This window comes from Lotus japonicus, chromosome 2 (assembly GCF_012489685.1).
Source record: "Lotus japonicus ecotype B-129 chromosome 2, LjGifu_v1.2".
NCBI classification, from domain to species: domain Eukaryota; kingdom Viridiplantae; phylum Streptophyta; class Magnoliopsida; order Fabales; family Fabaceae; genus Lotus; species Lotus japonicus.
In genome coordinates, this window is record NC_080042.1 from 94082408 (window position 1) to 94095554 (window position 13147).

The following is a 13147-nucleotide window of genomic DNA, read 5'->3' on the forward strand; positions in this document are numbered from 1 at the left end:
TTAACTTTTAGAATAAGGTAAACATGCTTTTAAAAACCTATTTAATGGCTAATTAAATATGCATGTGGTGTCTTATGAGGGAGGTTTAGAGCCTGTTTGATTTTCTTTAAAGCAGTATTTAATTAAAAAAAACTGATGAAAACATTTTGTCTCAACATTAATTTTAAAATCTATCTATTTATTACAAATCTTTTTTTTTACCAAACAACAATTTTGTTACTAAAAATAAGTTTTCAAAAAGAAAAAAACAAAAAAATCCAAACAAGCCCTTATTCTCTCTCACCCTAGACACAGATACACATATACCACAACAACTGTGTTCGTTGTTCATTTCCATCTCTTCATTGCAGCTGCTACCTCGTACGTCTCTCTTCTTCACTCTGGTTCCCATGTTGTCTTCTCCGTTTACCTCTGAGTTTAGTTTTGTCTAATACAAAATGCTCTTGTAATTCGATCATTTTGATTCTTCTCTTTTTTTTGTTATCAGGTCTTAATGGGTGTCATTGATTTGTACAATTCTGCTTCTTTCTGCTTGGCTAAATCGTGCACCAATCTAGGGTTATCACCCAGACCCAGTTGTTCGATTGTGGCCATGGCCTCTACCATTCCTGTTGAACAAGTCAATAATGGTCCTCTGCAGGTGACAGGTGATTCCTTCATCAGAGAGCATCTCAGAAAGTTGTCTCCTTATCAACCCATTTTGCCTTTTGAGGTTGGTCTCATCAAAGTCAACTTTTTTTTTTTCATTCTCTGTGATTGCCACAACAATGTTTATTTTTACTGAAATATTCTGGGTAATGTCAAATTATGGTTAAGGTTTTGGTCTATATTTAGGTTTCTATTTCTACTATTAGGTCTTAAAAGATGCTGGTTTGATTGTTTATTTTTAAGTAGAAAATATATATTTATTTCCTCAGATACCTCAGTGGTTACTTCTGTGAGGAAAATTGTACCAATGCAATGTAATTTAGTAGTAACTGAAGATGAGGCTTTCTGCTGCAGGTATTATCTTCTCGTCTTGGACGCAAGCCTGAGGATATTGTCAAGTTAGATGCCAATGAAAATCCTTATGGTCCCCCTCCTGAGGCAAGTTCTATTCTATTTTTCTGTTAGGGATTTCCAAACTATTGAATAAAAGTAAATAAATTACCTGATAATATGATGTTAGACATTGACTGAGAGATTGTGCTATTGTCTTGAAATTTTTAAGTTTTCGAAATCCTTTCTTGGCTAAGTTAATGTGTATTCCAGGATCAGGGAAGAAAAAATAGATAAAGGGTGGTCGAAAAATTAACACATTCAATAAAATCAACAATGGTTAATTAGATGATACGCTGCAAGAAATTTGACTGCCCCATTTTTATAAAATGTTATTATATTATTCTTGTGGAGTTAACAAAATCCACAATCATATTATTCTAAGGTTTTTATTTCTTGTGGGGGGTGACTGCCCCATTTTTATAAAATGTGGCTCCGTCCCTGTCCAAGATCATACTGAGCATTAGTCCCTTAACCCCCTCTACTGTCTCCTGAGTTGACTATCAGTGGTTTGACAGGTCATGGAAGCCCTGGGATCAATACGATTTCCGTATGTCTATCCTGATCCAGAGAGCCGCGCACTGCGTGCAGCTCTCGCCCAAGATTCAGGCCTTGAATCTGAATATATTCTTGTAGGGTGTGGTGCAGATGAGCTTATTGATTTGATCATGCGGTAAGATCTAATTCCTTTTCTGATTTTGATAAGCTTCAAATTAGTTGTCTTTATGTTAATTTTCAGCATAGAAACGATAATCACCCATTCATTATTCTGTGTGTTTTGATATCTGTACACTACAGATGTGTGCTTGATCCTGGCGACAAGATTGTGGACTGCCCTCCTACCTTCACAATGTATGAATTCGATGCTGCGGTTAATGGAGCATCTGTCATCAAAGGTAAGAATAATGCTACGGATAAAGGAGCATTTCTTAAATGTAGCTTTAAATTTGTTCATTTCAAAGATTATAGATCTTTTTATAATTGTCAAATGAGAAACAGATATCTATAAACTGACCAAACCTCATGGTCACGATTATAGATCTTTAGCTTTTATACTTATCAAATAGAAATTGTTCCTATGAAGGTCCCTGAACGAGTTAACTTGTACTATATTGTATTGTGGCTCAAATCTCATTATTATGAACATATTTTTGTTTTGTCAAACTTGGGAACTAAAGGTCATTGGTTTTATGACTAGTTGATCCTTTCAATTTTTGTAATTTCTTTTGTCCTCTTAGCATTCTTTATTTTGCTTATTGTGTTTTGGGGTTTTCTTATTATGCCATGTCGGATGTGCGTTCATCTGCATTATTTGAACTGTAGTTCCTAGGAGGCCAGACTTCAGTTTGAATGTGGAGCAAATCACTGAGGTTGTTAAACAAGAAAAGCCCAAATGCATATTCTTAACGTCTCCAAATAACCCAGATGGGAGGTAACGGCCGAGTATCATTTCTTGAATTTCCTTACACTAAAGAGTAGAGTTGGAAAATTAGGTGTCTGAATTTTTATTGTATTGGTGTTTTCTTTATCCCCTAATTTGTTTTTCCAATCTTCTCAAACAAGAATTCCTTGTGCGCTTGTTGTTTTTCTCTTTTTAGAGAAAAATAATTGTGCTCTTGTTACAAATTACAATATAGTTACAGAATAATATGATTGAGCTAGCCAATATGCATAAGGATTTGGACGGTCACTACTCTATTATATCTATCTTTTTCTAAATGTCTTATGCATTATGGCTTCAAATAAAACTAGTACTTCTTTAGTGTTATAGAGTGCAATATTGTAGTGTCTTCTCAGAAACTGTAAATCCATGTAGCCATTTGAGTTTCTCTCTGTTAGCTTATGATCAAGTATATTTTGATATATCAATTTTACAACAGTATAATTGACGATGAAGTTCTCTTAAAGTTACTTGAGCTTCCCATTCTGGTGGTTCTGGATGAAGCATACATCGAGTTTTCAGCAATTGAATCAAAGATGAGCTGGGTGAAGAAACATGAGAATTTGATTATTCTTCGGACATTTAGCAAAAGAGCTGGTATGATTATACTTTTCTTTTTTTTCCCTGTTATAGCAGGAAACTGTAAAATTAACTGAGGATTCATGTTATATATATATATATATACAGTCATGTTTTTCAAGCATCTTTCCTACATGACATATACATGCATTTTACTTGAGAACTTGATATTTTTCATGTTATGGAACAGAGCCTTGTGGGTTCAGGTTAAACGTAACTCAAACTGAATATCTGGGGGTGAGTTTTATTTATCAAGATTTTGAGAGAAGATGTATGGGGCACAAACTGTGAAGTGAGGAATGAATGGGGCATATGATGCTGTTTTAGTATCATGGCTCAGTGAATCACATAGGTCAGAGTGAGATTGTGTAAGGAGGAAGCATCTCCTGAAATCAAGTGTACTTGAATTGAGTATTTCAATTCTTTGCTGAATAGTCCTGTTTATTAGTATATGATGATAAAGTGACTTGAACATCAATATTTGATAAAGCAAGCAGTTACTTATAATGGCATTTGAAGATTAAGTAGCGTTAAGTTGTGATGCTGTTTTATAAGTTGCATGCCGTTGTACAACACATAGATGCTGGGTCGCCAATTCAAGAATTAGAACAGAATACGTGGAAGCTCGTAGTGGTGGATTTAGAATTGGAATGCAAATCAGATTTGGATGGTGGATTTGAACACTTTTGGGTTAGTAGTTGAATTGTCAACCCCAATTCAAAGGATTGAAGCTGAGTAACAACAACTCTCCTCTCTACAAACGCAAACTATCATTTCAAAATTGTTAATTTATGGATTATATACTGATTTTTCATGCATATCTTGTTGAACTAACATGCTTAAAATCCTGTTACTGATACATCATATTGGGTCGTTAGCTGCTTATAATTTGGTTGGGGTTCCTTGTCCTAATGTGAACCACCAAACTCTTAATTTTCAAATGATCTACTGTCAGGTTTAGCTGGACTTCGTGTAGGATATGGAGCTTTTCCTTTGAGTATAATTGAGTATCTTTGGAGAGCAAAACAACCTTATAATGTGTCTGTTGCTGCTGAAGTTTCTGCTTGTGCAGCATTGCAAAATCCTATCTATTTAGAGGTTTATATTTTGTACTTTTCCATATAAGTTCACACATGTATGCTAATTGGTTATCCACTCACGAGTTACGGTTATTAAAGCTGTTATAACTATAAGTAAGAGAATGATGGCCCATAACACAATTCTGTTGAGCACTTATACACATACACACACAGAGACATATATGTACAGAAAGCAGTTTTAGGATACACAAGATATTAAAGTACCCTTACATTTTTGACACATTTATTACATGCTAGTGATCTTGATACAAGTGAAATCTAATCAATCTTAATATGCAGAATGTGAAAGATGCTTTGCTTAAAGAAAGAGGGAGGCTTTATGACCTTTTGAAGGAAGTTCCATTCCTTCGGCCATTTCCAAGTCATTCTAATTTCATTCTTTGTGAGGTTACTTCTGGAGTGAATGCAAAGAAGCTAAAGGTACCCTTCTTTCCATATCTTTATTCTTGTCATCCTTTTCTTGCATTCATTTATTTTAATAAATTTTTGGGATAATTTTTGTTTGGTTCCAAATTCATCACTTCATTTCCTTCTGGTATTAGTTTTGACACACACCTTTTGTCCCCCATAATTTCTGTTTGAGTAACTGAACTCCTTAGGAAAACAACATTAAAGGACTGGTTGTTGTGTTGTGGAAAGTAGTTGTTTTATTTATGTTGTTGCTGCCTGAGGTTTTCTATTGAAATAACCTCACTTCGAGAATGTAATTCCCATATTTTTTTGTTGTGTTTATTTATTCTTTTGTGAGAAATGGTTATTGAAAGGTTGGGTGTGCTATTGATTCATTCTGTATTTGCTGAGAAACGTTAGTGCTTGTGTCTTACCTTTTGGAATAAATAGCTGAAAAAATTAGAAGCATTGATCAGAAAATTAATAGCTGAGATTTAAACAAGTTCGTATATATTCTATGTATGCATATGCATAGAATTACAATCTTAGCCGTTGATTTTCTGATACATAGCTATATCTTCTCATTTTTAGAGAGCCAAATCTTCAACTTTCTATTAAAATAACCCTATTCCGGAATTCCTTTGTTCAAGGTTTCGCCATCTATGCTTGCTAAAAGCAATTGGTAAAATTTCTGTATATAGTTCTTCTTTTCATCATTCCTACCACAAAAATGACATAGTTTCTTTTCTTTTATTAACACAGGAGGACCTTGCACAAATGGGGGTGATGATTCGTCACTACGACAAGAAAGAGCTGAAAGGGTATGTTCGTGTTTCTGTTGGGAAGCCTGAACACACAGATGCACTAATGAAGTGCCTCAAGAGACTTTCATAGGAGAAAATTTTGAATGTAATAAGATATTATAACACGTACATGGAAGTGTAATAACTAATTAGATGAAAATTTGTGATTTTACCAAGGGAAGTTATTAAAGCGGAAGATTTATAATATATGCTTAAGTAAACCATGATTAATGCCGTGATTAGAGGTATCTTTAGAACAGGAGAGTTGTCTGTTAGGTTTGCTGGATGGCTAGAAGGCAAAGCAAAGTGTAAAGCATGGAGTTCCAAAAAATTTCAAGGCAAAGTTCTAGGTCCTTATTAAGTAGTATTCTCAAATATTGTTTTCTGTTATGACCGTGGGAGTTAGGCTTTAGAGAGAGGGAACTCAACTATCGAAGTAATTTGAAATTATGAATCTAATACGCTGCTCATAAATCATTGTGCAATTTAGAAGAATAGATCTAGGACCCTCAATTGATTGAGGACAATCACTAATCAGTACAAATTCTACACTTATATTCATGACTATCTTTCAATGCATCACTCATTATATTTAGTTCACATACATGGTCCTTCTTGCCTTCTTGGCTCACAGCAGAAACACGAACATAAGCTGGTGAGAGGAGAGTGAGAGTCGATGCAGCGGATTTTCATAACAAGCATATTGTTATTATTTTCATAAGCTGGTGAGTTGTGCTGAGTTTACTAGTTTACATGTGGAAATAGATTTACTTATTGTCTCTTGTGGGTTCTATTCAGGAAAGCTTTATCCAAATATCCAACCCATAGTGGATGATTGTCACTTGCTATATAGAGATTTAGCTATTCTTTCCTTATCCCACATATATATATAGACAACATAATTGTGTTGCTCATCCTTTATCCAAGTTTTTTCATACTCCAAGACTGTTTAGATGAGAATATTCCTCCTCACATCTTTAATGTAGCTTTTGGCTGATATTTCTTATTAATGAAATATGAATTTTACCTAAAAAGTTGCTTATAAAAGAAATACCTCAAAAGTTATAGTTGATTGTGTTAAAAAATGAAGTATATGATGAAAATCATACATATATATATATATATATGTGTGTGTGTGTGTGTGTGTCATAGTTGACAGTCCTAATTAAATATTTTTTCAAATTCCACATTAATTGAGTAATTTTTCTCAAAAAATTGCTTTATACACGTAATTTTTTTTTCTCAAATTCCACATTAGTTGACAGTCCTAATTGAATCCTTTAACAGATCAGGAGATAAAGTAGGAATTAGAAAATGGTCTCAACCAACATCACATTCTAATCTCCAGATCTTTAGGAGAATTTTATTGATGGTTTCAACAATGAAAAATACAATAAAAAACCTCTAAAAACGTAACTGTAGATTTCAGTGCACCGGTTTTACATGAACAGTTGTATGCCTGACAAATTGATGCGCTATAAACTTAGCTCACAAGATGATTGATTGGTCGCATCAATCAACAGAGCAAATATTACAAGAACTCTTTTACACAGCCAATGTGTGCTAGTTATATATGATAAAACAAAATCACACTCAAATGATTTCATGACTACTAAGAACAACCACAAAAGTCTTGTCTTATCCTACTAAGTGAGGTAGAAACACTTATTCAACCTTAATTAAAAAAACCTCAAAGTAACAACTTAAATTTGAAATTCAACAGCACGCAAATACTCATCACACACTTTGAGTTCTAGGAGGGATATATAATTAGTACACCTCGGGTCGTTGAAAATTGGTTGAAATTCATCTTTAGTTAGATCAGCAAAAGCTCCAAAATTAGTAACATCCGAGGGGATCTTCGTAAGAAGATTTTCGTTGAAAATATCGAACCTCGATTCTTCCTCCAGTTCGTCAGAGTATACTTTTTCATAAAATCTGTTCCAGACATTGAAAGCTTCTCTGCGGGTTAAAGGGCTCATAGCAGCAGCTGCAACAACTGCAACAAACAAGAATTAAGCACAGAAGAAACAGAAACAAAAGCAGACAAACCAGCCAAGATATATAAGAAACGAAGAAAGAAAACATGAAATTAATCAATTAATTTAACACAAAATATGATTTAGGGTTTGTACCTCTAGCAATGAAATCATTTGGCTGTGTAATGGGACTGTGGTTGCCTGCTTTGAGTTGTTTCCAGGATATAGAAGAGTAACAATCGGGCTGACGAATAATTCTTCTGACCTCATTAAATTCGTCTTCGGTTAGATCAGCAAGACACTGAAAATTGGAAGCTTGACTTGAGGGGATGGCCCTATCAAGAGATAGCTTGAACAAATCGAACCTCCGATCTTCCTCATCTTTGCTAGGGTATACTTTTCCATATATCTGGCACCAGATTTCGAAAGCTTCTCTGGGGGTTAAATCAATGGCTGCATCAAACAAGAATTAAGCACAGAAGAAAAAAAACAGACAAACCAGCCAAGATATATAAGAAAGAAAGAAGAAAGACATGAAATTAATTTAACTCAATATGATTCAGGGTTTACTTTAGGATCAGAATGTACAACAAACACGAATTAAGCACCGTAAAATAAAAAAAAAAAAAAAAAAAACAGCCAACGATATATGTGAAAGAAAAACATGAAATTAATTAAAATATGATTTAGGGTTTGTACCAGAATCGGAAGTGTTGCCTTCTTCACCTACTAAATCCTTGTCAAGTTTGAATTTCTTTACCGGTGGAGCAAAATCCTTCTCATCCTCAACTAATCAAAATCAGAAAACAAGAAATCAATTGTAATTGTAATTAATTTTGTAAAAAAATAGAGGTCTGGTTTACGGTGGTTTGTACCTGAATCGTCGGAGGAGCTGGAAATGGAGTCGCCAGGCTTCGTCATCGTCATCAGATGGCTGGCTGTTGCGGCGGGAGGGTAGGGACGGTTGAGATATATATATAAGAGAGGAAGAATGGAACGGAATGAAAAAAAAGGCCACGCTTGGTTCTTTTAAATCCTTGTCAACTTTGAATTTCTTTACAAAATCCTTCTCATTCTCAACTCATCAAAATTAAAAAACAAACAAGAAATCGATTGCAATTAATTAATTTTGTAAATAATTAGAGGTTGTACGTGCTGCGTGGTTTATAACAGGAAATCCAAACCCTAATAGTGCTCCAAAATTTGGAATTATAACTTGGAAAGCAGAGGCAGCACTCTCCGTCCGTTTAGCCTTTTATATATAATGACACACGTATAATTTTTTAAAATTTACCAATAAGCTCTTAATAATTAAATCGAAGTAGGTCCCTGACAACTCCCTGACAACCACCATGAAGTTCCACTTAGTCTTTTTAGATTAGATAAATCTTCTCGTGTTTTAAACTCACTACAATTTTGACCATACATTTCGGGGTAGGGTGCACACGGGTTGGATTGAATATATTTCTGACCAAAATATAATTCGAACCAATTAAAATTGTTCAGCTAGTTTGGATCGAAGTTCACATATTTTTATCTTCAACCCGATCCAATTGAACTTCATCATATTAGTTTAAAAGCCCATATTAAATTTTAGGTTTGGGTTGAATCGGATCACGTGATTAAATCTATAGTAAAAGGATATAAAATATGAAATATAAGAAAAATTGTAAGAAATTATAAAAAAAATATCACAAAGCATCTCCTATACTGCATGACAAGGGTTTAATAACCATAATGTCTGTAATAGCTGTGGGAAAGGAAGGAGGAGGAGAAGGAACATCCACGACAAAACTTTTGGATGCTGGTGTTTTGTAAAACTCCACTAGAGAAACGTAGCAACAGCTAGGTATAGATGCTTTGCAAGGATGTGGTTGAATGATATAGTGATCGCTGCTTGATGTAAGTTTTTGCAAGGATGCAGTTGGATGGAAGTGAGGGGAAGGAGATAAAATTTGAATTAGAAGACGATTCAGTTTGCAACAATCGATAGTCAATTTTGCAAAGAATTAAGAAGACCTGCTTCCACGTTCCTTTTCACGACCTCATCTGTTCGGATTCACAGATCGATTCAGATTTCTTTTTTCTCGAAATTAGAATCTGAACTTAACTCATAGAATTTCCTTGTCTAGAATTCAATCCAATCTAACTTTTTGGTCTGATCGAGTTTTGTCGGCCAAGTTGATCAAATCAGAATCAATCTACCCTGTGAGCACCCCACCTTTCCGTGCAATTTCCACTAAAAAAAGCATAGATGCAAATGACAGATTTCATTAGTTAATTTCATACCTAAAACATTTGTGTAATGGAATGGGTGTGAGGGTGATGAAATAAAGGGAAAGGGGGAGTGGAAGAGTTGTGGGGCAGAGAGTTGGTGGTGTGGAGGTGCGGTAAACAGTGTCGAAAAAAAATGAATTTGATAAGAATTTCTGTTGGACTTGCTTGTCAAAAGGTGTCTAGCTATTGAGTTTTATTTGAACACCAAAACCCGAGAAGAAGCATTTATCTGGATTATATGGCAATGATCATGAATGAGTACCAAATGTCTAGCAAATGGAGCACGCCAGGAAAGGGAGAGTGATTGAACTTAACACCGTGTTACCTCCAACAAGAGCATCTCCCAAGTCCCAACAACTAGTTGCATTAACCAAACAAATGGAAGCAGTGAAACTAGTATCTGACCAACACAGTCGCTGGGGTACTATTTTTGTGAGAGGAGTATGTTAATTGAAGTGTGAGAACTTTGAACAAGTGAACTACTTACGAAATACAAAGGCTCCAAAAATTCAATATTCAAACACGTATCTAAGGTGGAAAATCAGCCAAACCTCAAGGAGGCAATCAGAATGTTTTTCACAAGCGACCAAGATGTGAAAAGGCCTTACATTAAAGGCTCAAGTCTCTGGGTTGAACATGAAAGAGTGCATTTACACACTTCTATAGCTAATGTGAATTCTTCGGGCAGAGGAGATCCTTAGATGAACTTCTATCATGTCTCATGAGCCTTCCTTATTTTTCACTTAATACTTTCCTAAAACATCAATTTTAATATAAAGGAAATCTTTGATATTTTTCAGATTTTATTTATACTTACATAACCAACACTAGTTATTCAAAAAAAAAAAAGATAACCAACACTAGACAACTAAGCGGAAAAAAAAACGTAGCAAGAGTAGCACTGCGCCAAATTGTGTTCCCAATTAACCAAATTGATAAGAATGTTCAGATTTCAACAGATAATTTGATTGAGCGATACTCCAGCCAATATTCAGCTGAGTTTTGAGAAGCAATGCAAAATTAACAAAATAGCATTGCAGACCAATGTAGCCTATTTTATTTGCCAAAGATACAGAACTTACTGTACGGCATGATTAAATGTCTGAAAATTAAATCTTCAGAACTTTAAAAGCACACTGCAAAATTGAATGTATGAAATATTAAATCACTGTGCTGTGGCTTCTTTCAGGTACGCAATAAGATCAGCACGTTCTTGGGGCTTCTTAAGACCAGGAAATACCATCTTTGTCCCTGGAATATACTGCAAAAGGGCATAACACAACGTGCAGATCAGCGACATATTGTGGTGGAAACAAATGTCTATGTCAACTTTTAACATTAGCTTATCAAAATATAATATGAAACAGTGGATGAATTAAATCCCATAATGAGAATAAATATAAAGTGTATGTGCATGACTATTATTTGGAGTGAAGGTCGGTGAAGTATATTCATAATTGGACAATTCAGTGATTTATTGCCATTCAGTATAGAAATACTTGTTTATATTGTACCTTTTTAGGGTTAAGCAAGTAATCGTACAAAGTCTTCTCCTCCCAATTCACAGCCATGTTCTTGTTAGCTGCAGAGTAGGAATATCCAGCAGTAGTTCCTGACTGCCTTCCAAACAAACCGTTCAGATTGGGTCCTGAGATTGTCAAATATTTCAGTCTTTAGAATAGATAACAACATTATTCAAGGACACAGGCAGCAGAAAAATAATTATACAACTGCTCTAAGAAACTATAAACAATTACTATAATAGACTATGTTCGGATACGTACCATCACAGTGAAAGGGGCAAAGCAATTAAGGGAACAAGGGAGCGGAGTACTATAAATTAGTTTCAAGTAGGATTTGTTTATTCTACAAACTTAGGACAAAAAATAAGAAAGAATCTCAAGTTCTGAACACTAGTAATACAAACTATATCATAAACAAGTTCAGAAGAACAAAACCATCATACAAAATAGACTGCGGTATAGAATTCGATAAAAGGATAAGGAACATAAACAGTTCTTCAAAATAAAGCTCAACTCAAGAACACCAATCATGTAAATGAAGGATTGATCAGGCTAGAGAACCAGTTTAACCAACCATTCAATATCAACATATGCTTTGCCAAAATTTGGTTTGAGTTTTGATCTAATGAATACGACATGTAGACAGAACTTTCAAACATCAACACAGACATTATAACAAAAGACATTATTATAAAGGAACTTTAAGACCTCAAGTCCTCAACAAAACTATGAACCAAATAATCAAAGTATTGCTGGAAAAATACAGCTAATATGATAACATTACAAGAACTAATGCTTTTCAGCTGAAGGTATTCAATGAATATTCAAGCATAGTTATAATTATTGAACTGACCAAATAATTATAATAAGCATAATTCAGGAGTGCTGGAAATTGGAAATTAAAGCATTCATATTACTGTCCTTGGCCCTTTGCAAATACCTTCTCATTCTCTCTCAGTTTTCGGTATAAAATGAAAAATTACGAGTGAATCACGTTCAAACTACAGGCTTTAGACAGACAGCCAAATATTATTAGTAAAGTACAACATGGAACAGAGAAATTCTTGTGTAGAAACCTTATACCTTAGACATGCAAATCAACCTTTAACACGTTTAAAATTATGCTGCTAAAGATATATCAACATTGGCCACACAACTTCACAAATGCAAGGTTAATTTGCATGCTTAAGGTATAGAGTTCCAATCCATGAACCAAATCAACTAAATTATAGATACAATCCAGGTACAAATCCACTAAATTCTACAATCCACAGCTTCTGATCTTAGGTTTTAGGTAGAACTGAATAAATATAGAGAATCTAGCCGAATTATCCTACTGTAAACGTTACTTTTCAATTGATCTTAGCGCAATAAGATTTTGCAGTCTTCTCCACAGTCAAATCACAATCATGACATTCACAATATCGACAGAATCAAACCGACAATCAATTGCATAATTTTTAGGGAGATCAAATTCACCAATTCAGAAGAAGATAATAACAATTAAATCAATCAAACAACGCAGAAGAATGAACAAACAAAAACTAGCGCTAGATTTCCAGATCCAAGCCTTATAATCTCAAATTCAACAAATCAGATAGAGATCCAAACAAAATTCAATCCGAAAACTCAAGATCAATCATGCTAGGGTACATAATTCAATCATTTAGCGAAGCGAGAAATAGAGAAAACGAGAACCGACCTTGTTTGTGACCGGCGCCTTTCTCAACGGTGTGGCACTGAGCGCACTTCAACTTGAAGATCTTCTCACCGCTCTTGGAGTTGCCGGGAGGAGCCTCATCGAACGACGCCATTGCTGAACGGCGCTGATTTCAGGGGTTTCGAGAAAGCGAGAGAGAATAATGGAAGGGAAGGGAAGGGAAGGTTCGCGTGCGTAGAAATGTGGCACGAATTGGACTGTTTAGAAGCTATATATAGGGAGGTTGGAACGCGTTCGCCACGGTGCACCAAACCCAGCCCTAACTTTTTTTTTTTGGGTTGACGTGGACCGTTTGTG

The 13147-nt window shown here is 34.9% G+C and overlaps 3 protein-coding genes across 3 annotated transcripts; 1 reads left to right on the top strand and 2 right to left on the bottom strand.

Moving 5' to 3' along the window:
• The first annotated feature begins 235 nt into the window (after positions 1 to 235).
• On the top strand, positions 236 to 5558 carry LOC130741292 (histidinol-phosphate aminotransferase, chloroplastic-like). Its single transcript, XM_057594143.1, has 10 exons — positions 236 to 360; positions 488 to 712; positions 1003 to 1086; positions 1557 to 1711; positions 1837 to 1934; positions 2362 to 2470; positions 2919 to 3076; positions 4014 to 4156; positions 4438 to 4578; positions 5311 to 5558. Exons 2-10 carry the CDS (start codon positions 494 to 496, stop codon positions 5440 to 5442), a joined length of 1239 nt encoding a protein of 412 aa, XP_057450126.1. The 5' UTR covers positions 236 to 360; positions 488 to 493; the 3' UTR covers positions 5443 to 5558.
• A 1182-nt stretch (positions 5559 to 6740) lies between these two features.
• LOC130741293 (uncharacterized) lies at positions 6741 to 8574 on the bottom strand. The gene is made up of 4 exons (XM_057594144.1): positions 8206 to 8574; positions 8030 to 8119; positions 7487 to 7783; positions 6741 to 7350 (listed from the first exon to the last, which is right to left on the bottom strand). The coding sequence occupies exons 1-4, from the start codon at positions 8255 to 8257 to the stop codon at positions 7055 to 7057; spliced, it is 735 nt and encodes a 244-aa protein (XP_057450127.1). The 5' UTR covers positions 8258 to 8574; the 3' UTR covers positions 6741 to 7054.
• A 1935-nt stretch (positions 8575 to 10509) lies between these two features.
• Positions 10510 to 13044, bottom strand: LOC130741295 (cytochrome c). Its single transcript, XM_057594145.1, has 3 exons — positions 12833 to 13044; positions 11122 to 11255; positions 10510 to 10868 (listed from the first exon to the last, which is right to left on the bottom strand). Exons 1-3 carry the CDS (start codon positions 12942 to 12944, stop codon positions 10773 to 10775), a joined length of 342 nt encoding a protein of 113 aa, XP_057450128.1. The 5' UTR covers positions 12945 to 13044; the 3' UTR covers positions 10510 to 10772.
• Positions 13045 to 13147: the final 103 nt, after the last annotated feature.

Bases quoted from the DNA above. Each gene is read 5' to 3' on its own strand.
- LOC130741292 (XM_057594143.1), top strand. From the start codon at position 494: ATGGGTGTCATTGATTTGTACAATTCTGCTTCTTTCTGCTTGGCTAAA. The intron at 1,712-1,836 runs GTAAGATCTAAT...TGTACACTACAG, and splicing joins CTTATTGATTTGATCATGCG to ATGTGTGCTTGATCCTGGCG. The intron at 4,157-4,437 runs GTTTATATTTTG...CTTAATATGCAG, and splicing joins AAAATCCTATCTATTTAGAG to AATGTGAAAGATGCTTTGCT.
- LOC130741293 (XM_057594144.1), bottom strand. From the start codon at position 8,257: ATGACGATGACGAAGCCTGGCGACTCCATTTCCAGCTCCTCCGACGAT. The intron at 8,120-8,205 runs GTACAAACCACC...GATTTTGATTAG, and splicing joins CAGCTCCTCCGACGATTCAG to TTGAGGATGAGAAGGATTTT. The intron at 7,351-7,486 runs GTACAAACCCTA...TGTTTGTTGCAG, and splicing joins AAATGATTTCATTGCTAGAG to TTGTTGCAGCTGCTGCTATG.
- LOC130741295 (XM_057594145.1), bottom strand. From the start codon at position 12,944: ATGGCGTCGTTCGATGAGGCTCCTCCCGGCAACTCCAAGAGCGGTGAG. The intron at 11,256-12,832 runs GTCGGTTCTCGT...TGACAATCTCAG, and splicing joins AGGCGCCGGTCACAAACAAG to GACCCAATCTGAACGGTTTG. The intron at 10,869-11,121 runs GTACAATATAAA...GCCCTTTTGCAG, and splicing joins ACTTGCTTAACCCTAAAAAG to TATATTCCAGGGACAAAGAT.